Source organism: Electrophorus electricus, chromosome 23 (genome assembly GCF_041902795.1).
Source record: "Electrophorus electricus isolate QZ-2024a chromosome 23, ASM4190279v1, whole genome shotgun sequence".
Taxonomy (NCBI): Eukaryota; Metazoa; Chordata; class Actinopteri; order Gymnotiformes; family Gymnotidae; genus Electrophorus; species Electrophorus electricus.
In genome coordinates this window covers 4,415,001-4,442,941 of record NC_137519.1, presented here as the reverse complement: position 1 = coordinate 4,442,941, position 27,941 = coordinate 4,415,001, and the positions used below count along the sequence as shown (strand labels likewise).

The following is a 27,941-nucleotide window of genomic DNA, read 5'->3' as shown; positions in this document are numbered from 1 at the left end:
CGCAGGATTGTTTTCAGCTGTTGTCCCTGCAACTCTGGGAGCAAAGAACAGAAGCGTCCCTCCTCGCGTTCCTTCACTGCATTCTCTCCTTAGGTGGCCAGACCCTTCAGACAGAGGAGGATGAGGTCAGCGTCTGCAGAGGAAGAGCGGCAACGTGGCTGAAGGCAGAAAGTGAATGTGCAGGTGTCACAGAAAGGCTCCATCAAGCAGGCGTTACACAGTATACGGGATCCAGATTACACGTGAATTAAACACGAGGACCTGTGTTACTGTGAAAAAGACAGGTGCCTGCACACACATACACACACAGAAGGGGGGGGTGGGTGCAAGAAGAACCTGAAAACACAAGTTCTCTAATTACTTATGCAATAACCACACTCACAAAACTCCTGCTGCTTCATCACCTGTCTGGAGAGGGAGAGAGCGCGTCAGGGTTTGTCTTGGACGGGCACTGGTTACATTTCATTTAGCAATGTCAATATTACACATATGAAATGGCAGTCCAATTTTACAGTTTCATTTGTTTAACAACTACAGCCGCATTCCAAATTAACGCAGAGTCGAATGACACCAAACTCGTCTGGTCATACTCGAAAGCATTTTCCAAAAAGAAAAAGAAAAAAACAAAAGTTTTGAAAAAGGCAACTGGTACTTCAAACTGGTATTACTCAAATGAAATGAACACCTCCGTATGATCTGAGTGCTGACTACTAAACATGGCAAAACATGAAATAATTAACCATGGAAATATAAAGTCAATTTAAAAACTGAATCTAGTCTCTCAGGCTACACTGAACAGACTGTGTATTGAGTTTGTAGAAAGGGATAAACCTTCTTTCCTTGTTGAAGGCACTCCTTTGAGGAATTATGCTACTCGTACAACAGATACTGAATCCAAATGTCTAGTCAGGGAAAGAAGGAAAAAAAAGCTGGTTTTTTACACTCCATCTTTTATTAAACAATATTTACTCAAATCATGTGTGTGACAGCTCATTAAAAAAATTAAAATAATGACTTGCATTTGCAAACTTAACCAATAGCATGTTTATAAAGGACATATGTGGAAATATTGAGACAGACATTAATATTGAGAAGTTATTGATGCCCTATTCAGCCTTTAACAACTCACTAACAAACCCCTAAATATCCAGCTTGCATTGTTATTTTAAGAAATACAATTTGAAAGGAAGCCAGGCTTTAAGTTCTTCACTGTATTTTAATGAGACAAATGATATAGGCATAAAAGTGGATCACAAGAGCTCGTCATTGTGCCTCTGTAAGTTCTGATTAGTTTTTTTCTTAAGTCGAGTACCTCTTTCTTTGACTGTTTGTTTTAACTCAATTTGGATTAATTGCTTTTTCATTCACGTTGCAGCCTAATTGGGTAAAAATGTTAATAATCATGAATATCAGAGTATTTTCATCACGAGTAATTAGTTCAGTCACTAAACTCGCATAGAATTCCTGACAGGATTCCAGACTGTCACATACTATTTCCAGTGATGGCTGGAACGTTTTTATACACTTTTGCTCCTGTCAGTGGATTCTGAAGATGTCTATTCAATGAGCTCAAAGTTATTGGCTGTGTATCGTTCAAGTGGATCATTCCCCCTGGCAGGCCATAAAGAATATCTCTGCCTGTGAATGGCCACATTAGGAATGGAAATGAACTTACAAAACACAACAAAGTTCTGCTTGAAGAGTGATGTTCTAACAGTGAACAAAATGAAGATCTGGATGCCCTTTAAACACACAGAGAAGAATTCAACTTCAGTGGAGTCAACATTCAACAACTAAAGTCAAATATTACTGATAAATTTAAATTCACTTCTATATTATTTCATGGGAAAAAAAGTATTATGACTTTGCACTGTAACAGAAATTACATAAAAACATTTCTAAAAGAAACACACCTGTGTGGTGTTACAGAGGCAGAAGACAAATGTGAGGATGTTGTTGAGGACCGGGTCAGTGGTAAGGAGCATGAAGTAGCCGATGATCCAGGACACACCCAGAATGACTGCCAGTGAGAAACTACTCAGTATCTTCTTCTGAAGAGGCCTCACCTGCGAACTACAAAATCAAGCAGCACACTGCTAAAAGCATACCAGGCATAAGTAGGGGTTGCAAGGACTGGATTTGAAGGACTCTCTCTCTCTCTCTCTCTCTCTCTCTCTCTCTCTCTCTCTCTCTCTCTCTCTCTCTCTCTCTCTCTCTCTCTCTCTCTCTCTCTCTCTCTCTCTCTCTCTCACACACACACACACACACACACACACACACACAGAAACTGACCTGCTGAGCTCTGGGTTGGGATTGCAGGTTCTGAGCGAAAAGTAAATGAGTATGGTAACATTGACCAGGAGCATGATGGCCAGGGGCAGCAGGAAACCCCAGAACAGTGGCTTCCGCAGGTCAAGCCTCTTATGCGGATCAAAGCCAGCCAGCCAACAGCTGTAGCACATACAGACACACACACATGCGGATACAGACACACACATACGTACATACCAGGACCCGCATGCACATGAAAAGTTAGATGCTAAAATATGTGATTTTAATTATAATTAATCTACAATTAAAATATATTTTTGTTAATCTAAATTCTAACATTTTACATGGGTTTTTTCTTTAATAACAGGGCAATTTAAGAAATTATTCTTTATCATTAGGCATCACCATAATGAGGCAGGTGTACTCCTGCACATCTGGAATGAACTTAAAAATTCACAGGTCCTGGATCTGAACAACGTGGCAAACTCACAATTCCTCCTGTCGGTAGTTTAAGGGCGTGCTGGTCCGATACGTGATTCCTAGCGAGGTACCGACTATCAGAGCTGGAAGGCCTGGAGAGAAGGGAGAACAGAGACTGAGAGTTAACATGTCGGTTAAGATCTTCTTTATATTCATTGGATTCCATCCCTCTTCACTTAAAACTGTCATTTTCACTTTTCTCCAATAGCCACATGTCTAAGCCGACAGCTTCATCGACAATTGCAAGAATCGCACTTATGCAGGCGCAAACCCATATAATTAACCCGGGATTGATCTGGGGGTCTACTGCGGCGTCCTACCCCAGCCTGCTGTCACGCAGAAGACTGCAAAGCCTTGCGGTGGACCCGAGATGTTTCTGATCAGGAGATAGATGTGGACGGCGTACAGGGTGTTCCACATGAATGTGACCAGAAGGAAGTACTGGAGCAGGGCAGTGAAAGTCGTGCACGGTCCACGGTCTGGCTCCTGGTAGAAGTCGGTCTCAGGAATTATGTTGGTGTTCGACGGAGCAGAGGAAGCCTGCTGGACGGGATTGTGGATGCCGAAGATGAAGAGGAAGTAGAAGACGCTCATGGACACGCAGATGCTGACCAGCAGGAGAGTGGGACCAGTCTGTCTGGACTTCCTGCAGATATTAAGCGTGTGCATGATTCATTTGGTGACAAACTGAAGGCTGCTTACAGAATTGAAGATTTTCAAAAACTGGAGTGAATACATGGAAAACTGGTTGTTCAGGCAAACGGCAGAACAATCACAACTATAGTCAACCCATCCCCTTACTGTCAGCCATTGTTCTATTTTAAAATTAGTTGGCAAACGATAGAAACTCCAGAAAGATCTAAACAATGGCATAAAATGTCTCTAATGGTGCTTCTATCAATTTGAAGAAAAAGCGATGACATCTGAGAAGAAAGGGAATCCTCCAAAATCATATATTTTAGAAGCTTCTGTATAACCTGCAAGTATTTGCTGAAATTGTGGAAACCTATTCTTTCATAACTACATCACCATCTAGTGGACAGAGGCAGTTAAACCTACACAATAACAATGGGCTTGTCTCAGAAAATGGCTGTTCAGCCAATGTTGGGGGACGACAACAACTAACTCACCTCCACAGCCACGGGCTACACTATTTCTGTTGTTTACCTGGTCAGGATGTGGAACAGTGCTGTAACGATCAGTCCCACAATGGAAAGAGCACAGCCAGTTATACTGATGGTGCCTAAAGCTAGGGAGTATTCGAAGTTTTGGCCAAAACTCTGCAACAAAGAACACACCTTACACTTAATAATTTGTTTACATTCATTTGTTTTCTATTCAACTATGAACTGTGTATCTGTGTGGATTTCTTAAGCTTCTCAGCATTTAAGCATGGCCTTTATCAGTAAGGACTGGAAAATGCATGGAAATGTCACCCATAAATGTAAATTTGTATAGCCTGATTTTTACACCACTATTTTGGTTCCATTCAGTAAACTGACCTCAAATATGTAGTAACTTGTCCTAACATAAACAGGTTTAAAACAACAGACTTCAAATCTACTCTTATTCTGAAAAATGCAAATGTTAGTAAGAATGGCTGAAAGCTGATAAAATTAAAAAGAGCTAAAAAAAAAAAAAAGACAAGCAGAAAAAAAGTTTATAAAACTCAATTAAACCTCAATTAATTCAACTGGTTATAACTGACATCTATACACACAATTAATCAATTCAGGGCAAAAGAGGGTGAACATGTGGATGTGATATTAACCATCTGTCTGATGACTGTTCAGGAAACTGGCCCTCCTACATAATGTGACCTGCATGCTTCAGATAACCAACATATCTTACCATGAGCACAGCAAAATTAGCAGTATGACTACAGCTGCAGGTCAGCACATCAGAGTTGCCCTGACCATCTTGTTTTGAGCAGCCGTTTGAACTCCATTTGTTTATGCCGGACTCCCAATTCACGCATGCAAAGTGAACAAGATGCATATTGTCCGGATTCTGAAAAACAGTTTGTGTTATATATATATATATATATATATATATATATATATATATATATATATATATATATATATATATATATATATATATATATGTACACACCAAACCAGACTTGACCTTTTAATATGTATAATTTGTGAATTAATTTATAATTACAACAAATGGTGGCTAAAGTGGTGAGGTGTGTAAGGGGTCTTATAGCCCATATATTAAAAGTGATTGCTGGAATTGTCTCTTACCTTTTTGCTCACGCTGAAATTAACATGCTTGACGATGTTGTTTCTCATCACATTTCCAGAGATCACTTTTGTTTGGGTGTCCAGAGAGGGCTGATAATTACTTGACCTGAAGAAGAGATCATTATTATACAACACAATGCCGACATCTTCGCTACTTTCAGTCAGGTCTACAGGACGCACACACGCACGCACACACACACACACACACACACACACACAGAGAGAGAGAGAGAGAGAGAGAGAGAGAGAGAGAGTTTATTAAATACTCCAAAAACATAATTTTGTCAGTTATTAGTACTGCTACACGACATATGCTATTTCAAATATAAGAATATGCTGTATTAAGATCTTGAATTAAGACAAAAAAAATAAATAAAAAGGAAAAATAAATCTGCCTTCCGATAAACCCGAAACGAGAAGCTTCAGTTCTCTCCACACCATCTGCCTTCTAGTAATTTTGTCCATTCTAATTGCAATTAAAACAATACGAGAATTTGAAGGCGCAGGTAAACAAAGATGTGAAGTTTGTTTGAGACCTAAAGTACATTTTCTCCCTGAGTTTTCTGAACCCTACCCTGCCACCATTTGCCGAACTGAATTTTAAGCCTTTCAGCACATACATTAAAAAGGTTACTACATTTTATCATTACAGCAGTGTTTCTAGATTGTTTTATTAGAGGTATTTCTAGAACATTTTATCATTTTGAGTGTTTCTAGATTGATTGATTATTCTAAGTATTTTTAAAAGTATTTGTAGATGTTTGTATTATTTATTATAGCACTATTTCATATTTTTGTGCTTTTCTTTATCCTGAATCTGGTGTTGTTAGATAAATAAGCAGCCCATTCTGATTCTTTCACCTGATTTATTAACAACTTATAAGAACCTACATCTTGTAGCCACCTCTGTCTAATCCCACTCTCACTTCCCACTTGTGTCTCACGATAACATAATAATACTAAACTGAGTATAAAGTCAAGTGTTTAATTACATATGGTACCTTCTTTAAAGTCGATGGTTATCTGGACATCAGTGGGCAACTGGTGATCTTTAGTTTGGTTATTCACCTTGACCCTGTTGTATGAGAAGATGTCTGACAACCCTACAGGATGTTCATAGGGTCGGATTTAGAAAGCAGTCAGGTTGGCAGGAAATCATGATTGCTGAAGGAGATGTCGTTCAAAATATGATCAATACAATATAATTCAAATTACTTTTCAAAAGAACATTTTGTTTTCTCCCCCATTTCAAAGCTTCCTTATTTCCTTCTTTTTCTGAGATACTACGGGAGGCTCCAAGATTTTGTTTTTCCATGGATAAGGAAATTGTAATTATGTACCATTGAGCACAAGGCAGTCAAGACTAATTGGAGAAAATATCATGCTGAAGCTCAAATTAGCATTGGAGTGCTAAATTTACAGGACATAAATAATTACTGCTCACATATAAATGTAATTAATCACCACTATAACTATCACAGTAGAGCTGATCACCACCATAATGATCACTAGAATAACTATATCAGATTTCTACTATAATCATCACTATAGATCTGATCACTAGCTTAATTGTCACTACAGATCACTACCATAATTGTCACTGATTTTGAAAAACTGATCTGAACTGATCTCAACTGAGACAATTACGATACCAATATTTATACACAATAATAATAATCATAATCATAATATATTAAAGCTTTCACTTAAAGCAATAGTCATCTGTATTAGTAATATGTTATGTACCTAAGCATTGCACAATATTTTTCTTTGATTTAGCTAGCTAACTTTGAATCCCTTTATGAAAAAATCAGGCTTTTTCCGAAAAAATCTGATTTTGAAAAACTGATCTGAACTGATCTCAGTTCAGTTCAGTTTTTCACAATCAGTTTTTACTACAGCCACATCTCCATTCTTCCTCTAATCCAACTCTAATTCTAAAGAAACAGAGCTGCCAATTTTTTAAACATAATAGCATCTAAATTCTACTTGGGATGTTTTCATCTATACCTTAAAAAATATGAAAAGATACCACAAGAACTATGTTCCTGAATACATCACATCACATCCACAATTTTCCTACACGGAGGTTTTATCTTTGGATTATGGATCACAGAAACATAACCTTGAACATTTTCCAGCCAAGCAGACCTTTTAAAGCAGTGAACTGGAAGCTTGTAGTACTGGTGACCTTCACCTTGGATGAATGCACAATAATGTTTGGCTGCACCAATATATCTTTCACTCTCAGTGAAAAGCCCTGCAATGTCTCTATGAGTCTTTGGAGAAATCAAATGAACACACACACACACACACACACACACACACACACACACACACACACACACACACACACACACACACACAACAGGACAAAGTGAATTTTAATAGTCTGCATGTTGTGGTTTGTGGAGTGTTATGCCTGAAAACTGCATCTAGGTGAAGAATAAATGACACAATAGCTTCTAAAGCAAAAAGGGTATTTTTTACTTCTGGGGCAACCCATGGTAGCTGACAGTGCAGGGAGCAGGAAATTCTACCTGTTGGTAGAATTCCTGGTGGACTTGGAAAACTGGTTCCCCTCAGCATTAAGAAGCTGGCTGACTGTGGTCACTGCAGCCTGATTAATGTCCTGAGCAGTAGAGCAAGAGAGACAAGCAAATCTATAGAGCATATGTTGAGACTCTTTAGAAGAGTGTGCAGTTCAATATTCAGTATATCAGGAGTGCTGAACATGGTAGTATGAGTGAAATAATTCCCCATCAGAAATACAGTCTTTATACACAGGAATGCAATACTGCCTAAAAACACAAAACACATTCCACCCCTGATAACAGTGTTTATTAAATTGTGAAAGCTGAGACAATTACGATACCAATATTTATACACAATAATAATAATCATAATCATAATATATTAAAGCTTTCACTTAAAGCAATAGTCATCTGTATTAGTAATATGTTATGTACCTAAGCATTGCACAATATTTTCTTTGATTTAGCTAGCTAACTTTGAATCCCTTTATGAAAGAATCAGGCTTTTTCTGAAAAAAAAATTGAAGTCAATGTGAAGTGCAGAGAAATATCATGACAACAAAGGCCTGATAGCTTAGTAAAGCAGCTGTAAGCAACATTCTGTTTTTCCTGACTTCCTGACCCCCATCCTAACCTCTTTCCAAAACAACTCTCTTATGGTGAGAGTTGAGACTTTGATGCACTGCCTGTACACATGTGAAATAAGTAACAAACCAGAAGAACTCCCTTCTTGTTTCCCAATTGTTTAATGCAGTAGTATCATGCTCAAAATTTTAGCCGCTGAACCCAGAATCATTTTCTCAGTGAACATCTACTTTAGTGATAGCTTGCTAGCCTAAGTGTTTCAATAAAAAATATGTCTCAAAGATACTTAAAGTGTTTCTGTTACATTATTAGGATGCTTTGTGTATAGTACTGCTGTAAAGTTTACTGTAAAGTTATGGTTTTCTAGTGTACCTTTGGTAAATCCTGCAGAGAGAGCAGACTGCTGGCTATCTCTGCAGCTGTGCTGATGTTGTGGGTGGTCAGCTGACCAGGTCTGGATGTGAGTATTTGGACGTTGAAGGCTACCTTCTCCTTGTTCACAGCAACTTGTGAAAGCTTTAATTTTTTTTTTTTTTTGAAAAGGTGCATGTATTACTACACATATTAGAGTAAATGAGGATTAAAGCTAAATCATCAACATGTTTTCACAGTTAAATATATAGATGGTATGTTGTATTGCAAGATAAACACACATTGCATTAAACATGGCATAGGGCAAAACATAAAGGTACCTTGGCTTCATTTTAGTTTGATGAGAGAGAGTCTTGTTTCATTGCAAGAAATGTTTTGCTAAATGTAGTCTTGCCTAAAGATGCCAGAAAGTGTCATATAGGTAGAAAAAATGGCTAAGCCCAAGTTTTGGAAAATGCTGACTATATTTCCCAAAATGTTTCAAAATTCAACTAATGGGATGGTAATGTTGCTTTTCAAGAATGCCTGTATTTTGGATATGGACTGTACTTTTTAAACTACATTAACATTTAAGCCCAGAGACATTGTAAAATAGCTTTTACAACTTACATTTTCGGCTGGTGTGAGAGTTAATACTAAAGGTATTGCATAATTATTGTACGATGGAAATAATACAATGGAAATAAACATGAATCATGTTTAAAAAAAATGCTATTATGATGAAGCGGCTTAAGTTAATATGGCTTCCAAATAGGACTAAAATTATTGGCAATGTGTAGAGTAAATAAAACTATTTTTATTTAGCATGTGCAACAGCTGGAGTCTACTTACATTTACTTGAAGGATGTCCAGGGTCAGCATGCAATCCAGATATATAGGTGTACCAAAAGAACAATTCGCGCAGAGCACACTGGCCCGTGGAAATCCAGCTGTGTGGTCCAAACACAAAAAGACCACAAATAGGATGTTACAAAACTCTAAAATGTATTAGCAAAGAGTTTGTGTGCTGTAATGTTGGGACAGTACTTTTCATATATACTCGGATCTCCTGTAGGATACAGGATATATAATCGAAAGAAATGTTACAATTAATCCAATATAACAGGTAGCCAGGGTGATAATGCCAAGAACTTTCTTTTAAGGTTTACATTCTTTATTGGGGTGCAGTTTTTTATATGGCATTCTGGGGTTTGACAGGAAATTAGATGGGGTACTTTACCATTTAATGTTCCTGGTGAACACGTCTCGGTTGAATAACTATAAAGACCACAGGTGGTTTGGGGGAATGTAAATGTATCAATCTGTTTCTTGTGACAGACGTTTTCTGTAAGAAAAGTTAGATGCTTTGCTACAGCATATTTCACACCACAGATTAAGAGAGACTAATAAAAATGCCTATAAAATTCGATACCTATAAACAATAACCACCCTTTCAAAATGTTTCATTTTTCATGTGTTTTAATCACCGGCTACACACACGACACATAAAAATCCTTATGCTGTGTCTCTGACAAAATTCACTCATTCACAGTAAGAAAATAAATCTTATAAAACACCTGAGAAACTCATGTGATCATCGACTATTGTGACCCCCAACAGATTCCCCAGCTTTTGGGCTTTACTTTCAAATGAACTTAAGACAAGTCAGGCCCTCTGGGTACTGTTGATGGCCCCTGAACCTTGTTGGATTTAAACGATAACTAGGCTTCTCCAGTACGTATACATCTTAACAATACTGGATTACTGAAGGATCTCTGGTTTTGTAGTTCCATACGTGTAGCTCTACTGACCAAGGCTATTTTACAAATACAGGTATACAAAGGAGTCTGTGTTGAAGAATGTTGCTAAATTAAAGATGTTTTAGGCTAAAATGATCCTGTTCCTGCACCTGTCATTTGGGTAGATCTAGTCAACCTCATTAACAGATAAACTGTCAAACTGCAATTGAAGAAAACTGGGAATGCAAGAAGATACTTGCCTATTTCACACCACTTTCCAATGTAGTTATCGGGACAGAGGCAGATGCCGTTGTCTGGGTGACCACCATTCTGACACTGTGAAGTAGTTGTGGTTATTGCAGTAGTTCCTGTTGTCCTGTACACTGGGGTCGTTGTTGTTGTTGAGATAGTGGAGGATCTAAAGTTCATTGAGGTGGGCTCTGTTGTCGTAGTGATGCCACTGAATGCGTTGATGTAGTTAGTTGCTGTCACTGTTGTATTCACCGAAAGAGACAATTACTAAGGCACTTTTCTTAGGAACTGAGAACCACTTAGTGTAGAGCAGTGTTCTGTTCCACATGTGGTGTTTCTATTTCTGGCATGTACATTTGGAGTGAAGTATTTCAACCAGCATTTTCTCTGTTAAAATAACTTAAGTTTATCCAAATACTTGCTTTAATATGTGGGTGTCCAGCTTCATTCCCAGCGCTCCACAGCCCAGTACAATTTAATATTTGTTTGCTTGCTTGCTTCAGTTACCAGGCCCATTATATGGTGTACTGGGATTGTTGTTGCAAGGTAAAAAACTAGGTAGGGCGGTGGTAGTTCAGTGGTTAAGGAACTTGCCTTGAAGCAGAAGGATATGGATTCAAGCCCCACCACTGCCAAGTAGCCACTGTTGGGCCCCTGACCCTCAATTGCTCAAGTTGTACTCAGTCATAATTATAAGTTGCTTTAGATAAAAGCATCAGATAAATGCTGAAAACAGATAAGTGGTGTTTCTAAAATCCCCCTGATCCTGTGTGAATTCAGCATGTCAATAAATGAAAATAAAGCTAAATGAAAGACATGCAAAGGCAGTTTTTCATGATATCACAGCTTAATGAATAGAGCATTGTCACACAACTCATGGTCAGTCCTTAAAATACAGCCTGAACAGCACACATGTCCTGCATGCAAATCCATGCAGTTGACAATGAACTGCAAAGATGAGCTAATGAAGGCATCGTTACACAAAGCTATTTGTTTAACATGTGAGGTTGAATAGACAATTTACATGCTGACATAGCTGGATTCATAGAAGGTCAATGATAGTTTGACTCAGTAGCAGCATGTACAAGGAAAACAGAATAGGACCAATTATCAATCCTTGTACAACTCCATGAAGAATGCTAAGATACAGTTGTCAAAGGAAACATAGTCTTCCACATAAAACACTTTAAAATAGCCTCAGAAAGATCAGTTTCCAAAGTTGCAGTTTGGTACAGTAACATAAGTACTGGCCCACTGATAGGCCAGTTTAACAGTCAGTCATGCCTAGGATTATACTAAAAAGAATATCTAACTGTGATTCACCAATGTTACTGCAATTTAGCACAAAATTTGCTTGAACCAGCCCTCCCAGCATTGAATCTGCATTGAATATGCAAGTTATTTAGCTGTTGATGCACAAGAGCAATCATGAATATGGGGGTTAAGAGTGTAGAGGTATATAATTATAGAATTAGTTTATGTAATTACATTTTGACAGTAGTGATTATTGGTAACAGTATAAACTGCATAAGCAACCACCACACAGACTTACCTGAGGCAAAAATAAGCATCAGAAGTTGGTCCATTATGTTCATAAGATTTAGAGTTCCAGATCACAGAAGCAGGAGGAACAGAAGTTACTGCTGTCACCTCACACTCAGCCACTGTAAGGAAATGCCAATTACTTCTTACTGCCTTAAATATCACACATCATTCCAAGGTGTGATGCAACACAGCTAAGCCTACACAACTGCTCCTCTGTTCTCTATCATGGAAGAGAAACCTATAGTCAAATAAGTGGTTGGGATTTAGAAAGCAAATTAATTCAAGCTTGTGACAAAAGTGTGCAAACAACGCTACTTGCTGGACTACCTAGTTTTTATGAAAAGAACAATTTTACAGTTTATACCTCATGGCATTTATATAACAACAGTGGCAACATCTTCAAAAGCCTCCAGAGATCTGAGGAGGACATACTGTACTATAATTCTTTGACAGAACTCACAATGCAACAGTCAATGAAAAAAAGGAAAAAAAATCACTAAGTAGTATACAATTATATTGTTTGTAAAATTTTGCATCCTCAATTTAAAAATGGAGGACATAAAATAAAAACTTCAAAGATTAATGACTCACTGTAGGTCTTGGTGGGGTTTTTTGGTCAAAAATTATGCTGAAAATATTTTACTGGACACAGCGATGATTTTGAATGATTTAACAAAACATTTACCCTGAGTGATGCACATTTACTGGAACTACAGTTCTGGGTACAGTCAGGACCTTTATAGTGATATATATTGGCAATGGAACAGTACAAGTCTTTTATTAACTCCCCAATGCAAAATACATTCTCTCAAATTATGTTTCCACCCACAAAGCACAAATGTACTCAAACAAGGCAGAAACAAGACCAACAAAATGAATGTTATTTATTTGGATTTTAGTCAAGAAAAAAAAAAGCCTCTCAACATTAAAAAAGGGTTATCAAAGGCAAAAAACAGCTAGATTTGTGAATTCACTAGAAACAACAGAGCTGCAGTAATATTTCAATAAATGTAATGTTTGAGCTGGTATTATGAGAATCTTCTGGTGAGTTTAAACATGAAACAGGTGAACTGAATAGTTGGCCAGTCATCTAGAGCATGCACCATTACTATTTTACTCAGAATAATGCCGTTTGAAGAGAAAGTAAGTTGGCCTCACAGGCTGCAGAAGAAGCACATACAAGCTTTGAGTTGTTGCTATTAGATGATGGGAAAGGACCTACAGTGACGGGAACTGGATCTGACTAATCAATGGGTGAAAAACTGGATTTAAAACAAATGAATAAAAACAGCACCACCACAAACAACAAGAAGCAGTTATTTTAAAATACCTGATTTATTTCACCTTTAAATAACTGCCATCCACTTTTTGCACCTGGTAGATATCAGAACAACAACAGGGGGGCAACTTGAATGCCACCACATCAATAACAGCAGAATCAGTAGCCACCAGCTACACATCTGAGTGAGAACATGGCAACAGACACGTAGCATTTATGTGGGTGCCATCTGGCCTTCACGCTCCTTACAGTCTTGTGTAGTTGCTTGCCACATAACTTCCTAATGTGGCGTTTATCCAGGAGGGGAGAGTGAAGTGCCTTGATAGTGGAAACAAAGTCTTAATCTTAATCTGGGTTATATAATCTGACTGATCTGAGGGCGGGGGGGGGGGGTTTAAACAGTACCGCTTGGTGTAGCAAGGTTACAGCCTGCTTTGTTTCTTTTTAAGCAGACATGTTCCGGTTATCTAACAAAATAAGCATGAAAAGGATCTCCGTGATGGAGAAAAAGGCACACGAAGGCATCACCCTCAACTCCGTCTGCCACCCTTGGCAACCTCCCAGGTTTTATTTTTTCTTCTTGTCCTGCGTGGTGGCGAACCAGGCGTCCAGCAGCTTCTTGCTGTAGTAGATGTGCCAGCCGTGCACCTGGATGGCTACCACCAGCAGCAGGTAGAGCACGGAGACAGCGGAGAAGCCAAAGATGAAGCGGTATGCCTTGCCGTGCCGCCAGAGCTGCTGTGCCACGGGGAACATCTCCAGGCTACCGTAGACGATTGGCCCCACGCACAGGAGCCCCGCGCCGATCATGGACACCACCAGGTAGCCGACGTTGTTGCGGGGCAGCGCGGCGAAGCTCACCGCCGTGGGCAGGATGCTGAGCAGGTAGGGGTACTCCCACTGGTAGGGGCTGGCCACCACCCGGTGGCTCACCAGGTTCAGGTGGCTAACCAGCACCTGCGCCACAACCAGCGCCCACAACGCCATGTGGGCCATATTCAGCTTCCTTATCTCTGACTTCAGAGCCACGCTGGAGGGGAGAGAGAGGAGAGGCAGTGTCAGCAGGAGGCTACAACAAGATGGTCTCTCTAATCCAGCGAATCTCTGTCATAGGGCCTGCGCTATGTTCAATGACCTAAACCCGTATTAACTTAGCTGCATTCCTGAACCAAGTAAAACATCAAGTTGTTAAATTCTGTGGCCCTTGGTCCTGAATTGCTGTATTTGCTAAAGCCTGCAGGGTTGTCCTTTTCACATGCCTTAAGGTGTTTAACAAGCATTTAGAAGAAGAAGAAAAAAAAAGATAAATGTATTTCAATAAAACATAAGACAAGAAGTCAGTACAATCATAGGTACACAAATGCACTGATGCACACCTCATCTGATAATGCGCAGCCACGCGTTCCCGGTGCTGAAAGTCACTCCCGTCTGTCCCTGAAGCTCTTGGTCCAGACCGTGAAGCCATTCCAACCCTGAAAAACCACGGACCTCCACCAAAACGTTGTTCCCCAAAACACTACACCATAAGGAATAATTTAGGTGGCTAAAGTTCCCTTGCAGTGAATACAGGCTCCCAATAACTGTCAACTGTAAAGTCATGGGAAATGTTACCAAACATAATACCGTTATTTATAAACGGAAACATTAGCCAGCCTATTTAAAAAGTAGTGTTGGTGTATGCTGACGTTTCAACTTTGAAACTAACCCTTCGGACGGGCAACTTGTAAGTTAGCTTTTTAGCTATATAACGCTAGTTAGCTAACGAATTTCTCTAGCCTCCACCACACAATCATGCTAAAATACACAAGATAGATGAAAAATAGCGTTGGAATCCAGTCGTTCAGCAAAATCCCACAAAACACCCACCTGAGCAGCTGTCATGCGCAGCAAGTGAAGCAAGAAGAAATGCTTCTTCTTCTGCTGCTGCTTCTTCTTCTTCGTTTCCTCTTTTTCCGTTCTATTTTCCGTTTGAGCGTAATACCGCCACCCTTGGCCTGGAAAAGTAATTATTGATCTTATTTCATCGCTCGAAGAGAAGAGTAATGGAGAGTTCACTGCAACAACACTAAAGGGTCCAGAAAATATTGCTACTGTTTCACTTGTAGAAAACACTCATATCGGGCTTTGTTTGTAATTAGTGTAATTAAGCAATAATAGTAGCCAAAGGTAGATCAGGATTTGAGCCCATGTGTCCACACAGAAAAACTGTCTGGGAACAATAATTTTCTTAGGAATTAAGTAAATTGACACAGAGTCAGGGCTAAAACTGCAAACGTGTATACATAGAGATACAAGTGTTAAACATACAGGACCCAGATGATGAAGACACATGACATTTCCCAGATCTGCTTATTTGTTCAATTGTTTGTAATCTGGTAGCAGATCTCTCTCTCTCTCTCTCTCTCTCTCTCTCTCTCTCTCTCTCTCTCTCTCTCTCTCTCTCTCTGTGTGTGTGTGTGTGTGTGTGACAAATAAACTGAGCCTTTTTTTCATGTGTGTTCAGCTCGAAGGATGTCTGGATATCAGCCTGTTCATGATATTTAGGAAAAAGAACAATACTAGTTTAAGATGATAAAACTGCATTGTAATTTGTAGCATGACTTGACTACAGCAGACCTCTCATGCCTTTTCTTTGTAAGATTAGCATGTTGGATTAGTGATCACATTACACACACACACACACACACACACACACACACACACACACACACACACACACACACACACACACACACACACATATATATATTATTTCAAAGTCAATTGTTTACTTTTTTAAAATAAATTGTTGAGTGTTGAGGCTCAGCATATTGAAGTGCCGACTTTGCATGCAAATATCACACATACATCAGCAATTTCAGTCAATTCCATTTTATTTAAAAACCAAAAATGACACTGTTCATTGATTAAATGTTTAGCACCATTGTGAAAACTGGACGGCACAGTTTGTTTGTATGCCCCATGGTTTTTTTCTTTTTTTAAAATTTTTTTTAATCACATATACAAATCCAAACACTCAGTAGTAAAACAAAACAAAACAAACAAAACAAACAAAATAAAACAATAAATTACAGAGAAGAAATCCCACTGCAATCCTCTAGACTAACTTTCCTCAGGTGTAACTATTTTCTGTGATGAAACAAATTAACACTATGTTGACCTTTTATCGGATTTATCATGTCCACATATTTGGAATTAACATTTTCTGCTTGCATATGTTTTAGAATATCTGAGGGATATTAACAGCAAAAAAACATATTATATACACATATGCTATACATATTTCATATGTACCCCAGTTTGTATCAGTAAGTAAAACTGACCTTGCTTCCTTATTTTGCTTAATAAAGTAATGTTTATATATTGATGAATGTGAGCCTGCAGTTACTGTAAAGTGATATGATAACTGGAAGAGGAAAATGTTACCATAAACAAATAAACTGTACCATATATTTTTCATGGAGATTGAGAATGCAATTAGCTGATGTAAAGAATATTGAAAAGTGATAGGTAAAAACTGACAGATGATTGGTAAAAACCACTGTATCTGGTAGAAAAACTGAACGCACTCTTATTAACAGAGAATGTGTATAGTTATGTATGTAGTTAATATTGCCCCAGGCTGGCACAAATAGCCTACTGAAAAAGAAGGAAATATGAATATGTGTGTCTGCCATTTAGATGCTTAATGAATGAATTGAAGACAGAGCCTTTGTCTTTTCTTTTTCCCTAAAAAAAATGTATGTACTACATACCTCACATTTTAAAAATGTCAACATTTTTCATTGTCATATTCATTATTTGAAAAACTACCAGTGAAGTACAAACTGACATCAAATGGTAAATTCTACATGACTGAAATTCTGCACTTTTTATTTTCCCACCTGGATTTCGTAAAAGTGCTGATAACACACATGCAGTTCATATATCAAACGCTGATATCTTTTCACCAAGGACCTATAGTCACAAGCACTTTACAGTGGATACAATAAATATCCAGAGAATGATGAGTGGACATATTGACCAGCATAAAGTCCTGCAGCTTGGTCTGATGGTAATTGAATATGAACAGTGTTTCCAGATCGTAGAGGCAGCACTGCACTCCCTGATGCTTGATCTAGAAAACCCTTTTTGTACTCATCATATGTGTACATTACTGGCTCATTGTTTTTGTGCAGAGCTACCCACACATTGGCTCCTTTGCAGTGGACATGATACACAAAATAATAAACTCCAGGGATGCTACAGGTGAAAATGCCTGTTTGAGGGTTATAATTCTGATTGCCATTGTACAAGATCTTGTTGAATACCACTGGGCTGCCAACAGGAGGAAATGGTGTTATTAGCTGAGCAGTAAAAGCAGGCATCTCAAGACCATTTCTATCAGTAATGTCTCCTACAAGTTTGCCTTTCTTGTAACCATCCAGTTTGGCCCCGTCCAGAATCTGACCTATCTCGGGGCTAATCTGACCCATGCCTGATGGTGGTCCAGGTGGACCAGGAGGACCAGGATAGCCAGGCATTCCAGGTTTGCCAGGAAGTCCAGCTGGTCCTGGTTTCCCTGGTGGACCCATTGGACCTTGAAGTCCAGGATTTCCTTCACCTGGTGGACCCGGTTTTCCCTGTGGGCCATATTCCCCTTTTGGTCCTGGAAATCCTGGAGGTCCAATTGGTCCACTTGGACCCATAAGTCCTGGAATTCCTATTGGACCTTGGGGACCTTTTTCCCCTGGCAGACCACCCTGACCTTTTTGTCCAGGCTTCCCAGGGGCACCAGGGAGACCAGGTAAACCTTTGTGTCCATATTCACCCTGAGGGCCTAAAGGCCCAGGAAAGCCTCTTGGTCCTGGCTGCCCACTTTCTCCTGGGAGCCCTGGTTTTCCTGGAAGTCCTGGAGGTCCTTGTTCACCTTTTATACCTACTGGCCCTTTTGGTCCAACTGCACCACCTTCTCCTTTTGGTCCAGTGAAACCAATGACTCCTGGGGGCCCCATGAGACCTGGTGGACCAGGGAGACCACCTGGTCCAGGTGGGCCAATAATTCCAGGAACTCCACCATAACCCTTTTCACCTTTAGGACCTGGAGGGCCAGATAAACCATTATGTCCTTTCTCACCTTTTGGTCCAGGATAACCTGGCTTCCCAAATCCAGGCAAACCTGGACCCCCTGGAAAACCAGGGGGACCTGGTTCTCCCTTTCCACCTGGAAGTCCATGCTTCCCTGGCAAACCATCGAAACCAGGTTTGCCAATACCTGGTAGTCCTGATGGTCCAGGTTGCCCCTGTTCACCAGGAAGTCCTGCCAGCCCTGGCTCTCCTGGTAGACCAGCTTTACCAGGAACTCCAGGGGGCCCAGGTAATCCATTTTGTCCTGGCTTGCCAACTCCTGGTAACCCTGCTTGACCTGGTAGACCAGGTGGCCCATTTGGTCCTTTATGACCTTGTAATCCCGGAAGGCCAATCCCTTTATCACCTTTAGGTCCTGGAATACCAGGAATCCCTGGAAGGCCCTTGTGTCCAGGCTCTCCACGAAACCCTGGCTGTCCAGGTAGTCCCTGAGCACCTGGTTTTGCCAGACCTGGTAGCCCAGGTGGTCCTGGAAGCCCTGAAGGGCCTGGCAATCCTACTGGACCCTCACCACCACCTGGTCCCATCTCACCCTTAGGGCCTGGCAAACCAATCCCTCCAGGTTTTCCTGGCAGTCCAGGCATACCAGGTTTTCCATTCCCAGGAAATCCTTGAGGGCCGGGGAAGCCAGGTTTCCCAGGGGGACCTGGAATGCCATGGCCTGGAATTCCAGGGGGACCTTGAGGTCCTGGAGGCCCCATAGGTCCTACCTCACCTGGAGGGCCTTTTTCACCTCTGGGTATAGTTTCACCTGAAGAAAGAAATGTAATATGCATCTAATATGAAAATGTAATGCATATATTTATGAAAACATTGAGACACTATGGATAAATACATACATTTAAAAGTACAAGTACATTTAAAAGAGATTGAAATCCTTCAATATTCAGCAGATTTGTATCAAGTATATGATAAATATGAGCAGGTTATATTATAAAATCACTGGGCGTTGAGTGACATAGTTTACTTGTGAATCTTGATTCAGGCTTTGAAAAAACTGAGATACATGTCCATGATATGACAGCTGAGAATATAGCAGCACACATATACTGCAGCTTTATAAGTATTATTAGATATATAACTGTGTCTGCTCTGAAGCATGTAATATCAGCCAATCCAAAACTATTGTCTTTAATATTTCATGCTGTACACTTTTATGTTTTTTAGTTGATGTGACAGTAGTTGCTCCTGTTTTTGACATTTTATTTTGGTATTTTGTATTTATTTTAAGAAGGTGTTTTATCTGTCAATTCTGTTGTCTTTGTTTTGTATATGTTAAAATGAAAAAAAATCAGAAAATATAAGTGTCATTAGACAGGTAATACATGCAGTTTTTAGCTAACAAAGATTTGTTATTTCATGATGTTGCTGTACCTTGTTAAGTTATAGTTTAAATCAAGCTTAAATCATGAGATCATGGTAGGGGATTAACTTAATCATTGTGTGGAACAGTTCACCTCTGCATTTTTTCTTAAACAATGTGATTTATCAAGAATCTATTGCTGTGTGGGTAACCCTGTGCAGATGACAATAGTCAGTGACTCCTAAAAAGCATTTATTTTGGCAACAGCATGGAAAGTTTCATAGCAATTTCATTCTAAATGTGAGTGGCAATTTCAACTTTTTAAAATTAGGTTAAAGTTAAAGAGAAGCTAATTAGTCAAGCAGTATGGGGGTCAATATGAGGAAGACACTAACTTCCCCAGATCTGCCTATAACCTAGAGGCATCATCTTAGATCTTTTCCCTCATGTGTGCCTGCATCAAGATATGGTTGGATTTCAGCCTAATGAAATTCCCCTTTTCCTTAATATCAAGGCTATCAGCAAACAATGACACACAAAGCTCACAGACCAAATAGCATAATAAGTTACTACACTCAATAATGTGACTGATTTGTTTTTTTGAACAACTTTCATACCTTTGCCCAGACTGAATTTGCCCATTTGCAAGGGTAACTGTGGCTGTTCTTTTCCATAAAATGGGAGCACAGGCATCTCGTTTCCATAAGGTAGATGAGGAAGCTCCTTCCCTAGGTACTGCTGATGTGGTATCCCTTCCTTACCCATAGGAATGTGAGGTAACTGAGGCAAGGGTTGGTGTTGCTGGGGCAGTTGCTGGGGCAGTTGTTTGTGCCCGTAGCGTGCCCCTGCTTGGGCATGATGCAGGAGGCAAAGCTGCACCACCAGGGCAAAACCAGAGGCAGAGTGTAGAGGCATGACCATGTCCTGCAGAGAGGAGGAGACACCAGAACTGACACCAGCACTGACACCAGCACTGACACCTGCAGTTATACCAGCACTGACACCAGCACTGACACGTGCACTGACACCAGCACTGACACCTGCAGTTATACCAGCACTGACACCAGCACTGACACGTGCACTGACACCAGCACTGACACCTGCAGTTATACCAGCACTGACACCTGCAGCCTTCAGAAATAGCAGCACAATCATATTGTGGAAAATTAATAATGTGGAAAAGAGGTATTATCCCAAAGGAGTGATGAAGAGCAGGGGGTATTATAAACCAAAAGAGAATGATGTTAAGGGTATTGAGCAGTTTTGACCTATAAATATTCTTAATGTGGATGGTAAGATTTTCTTTGGTGTGATCACATGGAGACACATTTGAAGGCAAATAAGTTAACTGAAGATTCAGTGCAAAATGCAGGATTCTCAGGTTTTGTAGGTAGTCTGGTATATAGCAGCATGATCTGGCATCAGATTCAGACAGCAAAGAAAGAGGGCAAGGACCTACATGTGCTATTTCTAGACTTGGCTAATGCATTTGACTCAGTACCACATAATCTCTTGTGGAAAGCATGTGGATTCTTCCAGATACCAGATAGGATTACTGGGCTGGTTAAGGTGTTCAGTTCTGCTTTAATACAGGAGAACATGTTACATTTTAGTAGCGATTGGACATGCGTTTAATGGTTGTGCTATTTCACCCTTTGCGGTGCTGATGGAGGTAATAATTATGTCTTCTAAGTGGGTTGTGGGCGGGTAGAGGCTGTAGGATGGCACACAGATCAGGGATTCAGTCAGGGCTTACATGGATGATATGCGAAGGCTGACGACTACTCTGCCATATACACAGCAGCTACTACAGAAGTTCACTGATAATCTTACGTGGGCATAGATGAAGGTTGAACCCAGTAGGTCTGTTAGTTGTGAAAGAAAAAATAGTGTAGGAAAGCTTTCTAATGGGGAGAGAATTGATACCTTCTATACTGAAGTTATATACAGTTAAGAATTTAGGTAGATGGTGTAGTGCAGCAATAAATGATAAAGAACAAGTTGGGGTTGAAGAAGGGGTTGAAGAAGGGGATGGTGAAAGCTAGCATCGAGAAGGTGTTGCCAGGTAAACTGAAACTGTGATGTCTACAGTTTGGCTTGCTGCCTCATATTAGTTGACCACTGATTGTTTATGAGGTTGTAATTACTGAAGTAGAAAGGCAGGACAGAATTATGAATAAAGCTATAAGGAAGTGGCTAGGGATGTTGTGTTGTCTAAATAGTTGCCTAAGTATGGGAGAGGAGGGCTACAGCTGACAAGCCTAATCCAGGAATTTTATATTTGCTAAGGCAAGTCATGAGATGGGCTTGTTAGAGTCTAAGGATAAGGTGATAAAATAGGCTGCACCAGTCGCAAAAGCAGGGAGTCCACGAGAGGTGGTGCAGTTAGCTAAGAGAGCATTGGCGCATGTGGATGTGATAGGTCAGGTGCAAAGGGCAGGGGCAGGGCTTTGGTCATGTGACGTACAGAATGCAGAGCAAGGCCACATTGCCAGAGAGAAGGTGAATGGTTACTATCTTTATTTGTGAGCTGAAAGAGAAGTATAGCATGCAAAAGCAGCCCCAGAATGAAAGCAGGGATAATAGCTAAGTTGAGAGAATTTAGAGGCATGGAAAATTCCCTGGTGAAAGCTGTAGCTGATGGATATGAGTGGATGGAGTATTACATTTTTGCTTGGAGTGACTTATGATCTAATTCTGCAAAACCTTGGGCAGTGGGCTGGTGAAGATTGTAGCTGTAAATTATATGCAGAGACTGGGTTGAAGCATATTTTGCTGGCATTTAGCTAAGGTTAGTTTCTTGCTGAGACGCTGCACATAGAGGAAAAGTAAGGTGCTTAGCTCCATAGCATGTTGATGTGATAAAAAGTGCATGGAGGTTGACTCTTTGCCTACTTGTGTTAGCAGCAGAGCAGTTAGGTTGTACGTAAGGGGCAGTGTAAAGAAGTGTGAGCGCAAGCTATAATGATCAGTTGATCAGTTGAAGGGCAAGACTGGAAATTGATAATGGGTGTTGGTAGAAAGCTCCAGACTACACTGAGTCTGGATACGGTATTGTAATCAGAAAGCATGCAGATATTTTATAGAGTTATCAATTATATTTGAGGATGCAGTTGATTACGTTTTCAAAAGGAAAAAACTGAAATATGCAGATTTGGTGGCTTTGGTGAGAGAACATGGGTGGCAGGTGTATATAAGGCCAGTAGAGATTTATAGTTGTCTGCCACATCTTTGCTTGTGGAATTTGGTTTTAGAGGCCTTATGCTAAGTATGTAGCTGTGAAAAAAAGCTCAGAAGTAGCTGCAATGGCGAGTCAGTAGCTGTGGATGAGGAGAGCACAAACATTTACAATGCTATCTTGGGAATGTTTGGAGGTATAGTGCATAAACTCCATAAGGACCTCGCAGCATTGACAGTTTCAGTGGGGCTGGATATGGCCATAGGTGCTGGGGAGGCCTGTATGGACTTAACGGTTTAGGCAATAATTGGCTTAAGGGGTTCGGTAAGTTCAGTAAGGTAGATCTGTGATTGAATTGGGGTGGACCTCACTGTTGAGCCTTCTGTAGGTAACCTGGGCTTAATCCAGCAAAACACAGATGAAGGAACATCCCTCCCTGACAACCTCTGTGAAGAGCTTGCGACATAATTGATTGATAGAGGCTTTTGGTTTTATAATAAGTTGAAATCTTAATGGTTAGTACAGGACATTTGACATTATCTACTGTGGATAGGTATGGGAGCAGGCCCAAACAGGCCTGGAGGATGACCTGCTAAGTTTGGTGGTGCACTCTCTTTGGTATGCAACCTCTCTCTCTTAATATGCAACCCCAAGGTCATCTGAAGTACATAGGCTTAGTTCAAAAACAACTAAGACACAGATGAGGTGAGATACTTACCTGATGACCCCTGTGAAGAGACTGTGAAGTAGTGGGTTCTAAGAGCATATTATAAAATGAGTGGACTGAGCCATATGTGAAACCCTCATGGCTTGGCACAGGACTTTTGACATCTCATCTTTTGTATACTTACACATTTGTGGTATAGAGAAATGTACATAAATAAATTTCACATGCATATATGTGATCATATATAAATATAATTTAAATATAATATACATTGTGTTAACTTGTTGCTTACCATGTTCACTGCATATTTTCACTTTTAAATCTGCTAAAATACTTTTAGAATACTTTAGAACCTGTGATGTAGCAATCACCAACAGTTTCCAAAAGTCTCAAAAAGTGGCAATAGCTCTTGCTTTGACTGTAACAGTAAACGCTCACATGGAGAGCTCTGGTGTATATCCACACAAGCTTCCCATAAGCCTTGCAATCACAAGGTCATTGTGACATGGAACTCTGTCACAGTCAAAATGAGCCTAACACTGAGATGGAAAATTAAGATCAGTCCATAGCATACAGCTGGTACACAGCAGACTATATATTCTTGATCCTGCCATGTTGGACTGCTTAACCAATCAAAATGCTTCTTTTCTAAAGACCTTTCTACCTGGAATTTCAGTGTCTTGATGGGTCCATTTTTTTCTATGGCTTGGAATAACTTTGAGCTGAGTTTATGCAGAAGATATGTATTGGGTAAATAGCATATTTTTTTTAAGACTTTCACATTTTCTGTTTTACACAGCAGTCCATTACGACAGCTTATTCCTAAAGGGAATAAAGGGGAATAGTGTTCTGTGAGACAATGCATGACAGTTGATTTTTTGCTTGATTCTTAGTAAAAGATTGGTCATCGTCACCTTGATAATCACATGATCTAATCCAAAGCCTTAGAGAGAGGAGAGAAGGTGAGTCAATACAACTGCTGATATATTTCAAGCACAGCCTGTGTATACTGCATAATACCACCTAATGCAGGGCCAAAATAAAAACAGAGGTACTAAAAATAGATGGTGCTTTTATCCTACAACAGAGGTAGTCCACAAACAACAACACTGTTTTTGAAACATGTTATCATGCAAGACAACATATGCTCAGACAAGACGCTCTCATGGTAGAATGGTTTTACTGGTGTTTCTAATGCCTTCATTAGCTGCCCTTCTAACTAATAGTATTTAAATTACCTGAAGGTGATAAATTAAGCTGAACGCACACGTGCAGTAGACATATGAGTCTGTGGTTAGCTTGATGGGCCCCTGTGACTACTTTAAATACCAGCTTTCCTGCACTCTCTCTCTCTTTCTCTCTCTGAGCAATGGAAATGGAAAGCATGTCATCTCTGCTGACAGTGAAATTTTCCAGAAACATACACATTTTTCACACATTATTTAGGTGGAATTGTAGAATACTGGAGAGCAGCAAAACTGCACAGTTCGCTACTTTCTCTGCTCTGACGTACCTGATCCAACTCGTGTTGGAGCAAAAAAACAAAAAAACAAAAACCCATCAGTCTGAACAGTGCTGCATTTAGAGGTGGATGAGATCCAAAAATATAATATCACAATACTTCAAGACCATTCTGTTGATATGTACATGAGGTATCATGAGGTTTAGGCTTTCTAAAGGGAGCAAGCAAGTGGGAACGGATGCACATCAGCAAAAGAGTAGGGACACATTTAACCCTTTGAGGTCTACCATGTCACCAGAGATAGAAAATACTACATACTACACACTAAGAACTATATAACTGTATCTTAATTAAAACAACCAAGAAGATCTGTGAACCCCACAGACATGACGTGTCTTTTGTAAATATTATGTAATATTATGTCTTTATAGGTGTAGATATAAAGTATGGTTGTTGTGGATCACGGTGTTATAAGGAGGGGCTGCCAGTTGGTTTGGGCAGTGGATTTTGTCACTGTATTTGGTGATAGGGAGTGTGTAGGCTGTGTATTTTCTTTTGGTGGAGTATAGATAGCTGTCTTGTTCTTTTCTAGTGTGTTTTGTTTGTTTTGTTGGTCTTGGTCCCTCCTGACGTTGCTACACTGATCCCCAGTATATTTGTATGTTTATTGTGACACCTTGTAATACACTTGTTATTTGCTGCATTTGCTTCGTCTGTTACATTTGTCATTCCGCTCACATAATGTTTACCATTATCAAATCATGTTATTTTGTGTTTATATATGGTCTCATATACCCTTGACTAATAACATAATAAGCAGTTTCAGGCAGACAGCGGTCCATAATAGTGCCAGCACTATGATAGATCTAAAGAATGTTTTTTGTAAACTACACACTTGGACTGTATTCTTGAGGTCTTGATCCATGTGAGATGCACAGAAAAGCGTATTATGAAATCATTTATCTCAATAAAATAGTTTCATATGGTCCTTCCCAGAGTTTCATAAGGTAGAAATATTAGACTGGCCAGTGTTACAATCTATAAATAATGAAAGTGTCACATCTCTCAATACTAAAAAGAACCTAATCTGTATCTTTTTAAAAGAGTTCATCAGTAGTAACCTGACTGATGAAAACACAGTTATCCCACCCCTGAAAGAACAGTACCAGGCAGTGAAACCAATGACCAATCTGGAACCTATTATGACCCCCCAGTCGGAGAGCAGTTGATGACCTACATGTGTAAGTGAGGCACACCACATGAACGGAAGTCCTCAGGACACCAGCAGCGAGTCTCACTGCACCTGGAGATCCAGCCCTAATCCTGTCCGTCTTGGATGGAATAGGTGTAAAACAAGCCATTTCCCCGTGAGCTTTCTTATTGGTATATTTTGCCATACCCATATGCTGGGGGTGGGGTTGGGGGACTAAAAAGGTCAGTCCCACTGAAGTGGAGAAAATCCTAAATCACATCAGGGTGGCAAGGATCAGATTATGGTCCTGATCATGGTCATTAATATTTAATAATGATAATTGATGCTCACTGACCATGGCATGTAAGCTGAAACATTTGGGCTTGCTTCACTGGTTGGATTCAGATCATATTAATGGAGTAATATTGAACTTCTTTTGGATTTGCCTGGTCTTTTTTTTTTTTTTTGGGCAGTGTGCGGGCTACATTCTTTATTTTTGTGGATATTCTACTATTTGCTTCATGCACCCACAGCAAATGTCTTTCTGTTTATTTTCTTGGACTGAGCGCAACTACACACCTTTTGTTTTTCTTTTAAAGGTTATTCAGAAATGTTTACTACAACTGTAATATTTCAGCTACTTAGTTTCACATCTTTCCTTACTGATTTGGAAAGGGTGGATACAGCCCTGGTGATCACGTTTCTACCTATGACAATAGACTAACACCCATAGAGAAAAACTAGATCTAAGCCCCGTAGTAAATGTGATCTGATCCATCTGGCATAATGTCTTCTTTTGCTTACGGTAAAGTAGTTTTTGGCAGAGTTCCTCGTGTTTCTATAAATGAGGTTGCACAGAAGCCTCTTCAGCGAATTGTGAAGCTCTAGGGTTGATCGAAGGAGAATGGAGCTAGTCATATCACGTTGTATTAAACTCTATCCAATAGAGGGCGCTGTTGTAGTTAAGTACACAAAAAGCAGGACGCTACATCTTGATGGTTGTCAATCTTGACCTTGCGCGCAGTGTAAGTTATCCATTTGAATTTTTTTTTCTTAAAGCTTGACTTGACCGCAGTAAATAGTCCTTTTGTAAGTCCTTTTCATTTTAAATGAGTCTCTCGCATTTAAAATGCACACCAATTTTGCATTAGGCACATTACTGGCACTACATCTAATAAGAAAGGAAAAATCAAATAAAAGATTTAGGCAGAACTGTCCACAAGCATGCTGTCATTCAGAATTTTCTGTTCTAGAGAAAATAAAACCATTTTTCCCACTGCTGATGTAAAATCGTAGATACTACTGACAGGCCTGTTGTGCAAAAGGACCATTTACTGGCATCGTTGTTCATAGGAATTTGAAGGAATCTCTTGATCTCGTACATCAGTAGTAAGCAAACGTAATCAATACTCAAACTAAGTACACATACACACACTCACAGAGAGAGCGAGAGAGAGAGAGAGAGAGAGAGAGAGAGAGAGAGAGAGAGAGAGAGAGAGAGAGAGAGAGATGGACGCGCGTTAACTTTTCTCAGCGCTCAGGTGTTTTAGCACCCAGCCGACAGCTCCACTAAACGTAGGCACCCTACGTATAAGCTGAACCCGAGATCATCGTTCCATACCCTGCTCTGACGGGTCGTAACGCTGGAGACACGCCCGCAGGAACAACGCAGTGATCAGGTTTTGTAAATATATTACCACATATTATCTTAGATTATCATTATC

The 27,941-nt window shown here is 39.8% G+C and overlaps 3 protein-coding genes across 7 annotated transcripts in view; all 3 read right to left on the bottom strand.

Moving 5' to 3' along the window:
• Positions 1-1,279: 1,279 nt before the first annotated feature.
• adgrg7.1 (adhesion G protein-coupled receptor G7, tandem duplicate 1) lies at positions 1,280-10,674 on the bottom strand. Its single transcript, XM_081706549.1, has 13 exons — positions 10,473-10,674; positions 8,495-8,628; positions 7,544-7,635; positions 7,155-7,282; positions 6,005-6,106; positions 5,004-5,170; positions 4,603-4,761; positions 3,919-4,031; positions 3,072-3,397; positions 2,762-2,843; positions 2,293-2,451; positions 1,914-2,073; positions 1,280-1,742 (listed from the first exon to the last, which is right to left on the bottom strand). Exons 1-13 carry the CDS (start codon positions 10,639-10,641, stop codon positions 1,557-1,559), a joined length of 1,977 nt encoding a protein of 658 aa, XP_081562675.1. The 5' UTR covers positions 10,642-10,674; the 3' UTR covers positions 1,280-1,556.
• Positions 10,675-13,325: 2,651 nt separating this feature from the next.
• On the bottom strand, positions 13,326-15,225 carry LOC113588512 (protein jagunal homolog 1-B-like). Its single transcript, XM_027027721.3, has 3 exons — positions 15,155-15,225; positions 14,665-14,804; positions 13,326-14,318 (listed from the first exon to the last, which is right to left on the bottom strand). The coding sequence occupies exons 1-3, from the start codon at positions 15,167-15,169 to the stop codon at positions 13,856-13,858; spliced, it is 618 nt and encodes a 205-aa protein (XP_026883522.2). The 5' UTR covers positions 15,170-15,225; the 3' UTR covers positions 13,326-13,855.
• Positions 15,226-16,143: 918 nt separating this feature from the next.
• col8a1b (collagen, type VIII, alpha 1b) overlaps positions 16,144-27,941 on the bottom strand; it is a 19,245-nt gene continuing 7,447 nt past the window's right edge. For all 5 annotated transcript variants that reach the window (XM_027027704.3, XM_081706251.1, XM_027027706.3 and 2 more), the window contains 2 exons: positions 20,336-20,642; positions 16,144-19,166 (listed from right to left, as the gene is read on the bottom strand). In XM_027027704.3, the coding sequence (XP_026883505.2) occupies positions 17,263-19,166; positions 20,336-20,639 (2,208 nt within the window). In that variant the 5' untranslated portion in view covers positions 20,640-20,642 and the 3' untranslated portion in view covers positions 16,144-17,262. The remainder of the gene's footprint in view (positions 19,167-20,335; positions 20,643-27,941) is intronic.

Bases quoted from the DNA above. Each gene is read 5' to 3' on its own strand.
- adgrg7.1 (XM_081706549.1), bottom strand. From the start codon at position 10,641: ATGAACTTTAGATCCTCCACTATCTCAACAACAACAACGACCCCAGTG. The intron at 2,074-2,292 runs GTCAGTTTCTGT...TTGATTTTGTAG, and splicing joins CCCAACCCAGAGCTCAGCAG to TTCGCAGGTGAGGCCTCTTC. The intron at 1,743-1,913 runs GTGTGTTTCTTT...GTGTGTTTAAAG, and splicing joins GCCTCTGTAACACCACACAG to GGCATCCAGATCTTCATTTT.
- LOC113588512 (XM_027027721.3), bottom strand. The intron at 14,319-14,664 runs GTGTGCATCAGT...TCTCCCCTCCAG, and splicing joins GCTGCGCATTATCAGATGAG to CGTGGCTCTGAAGTCAGAGA.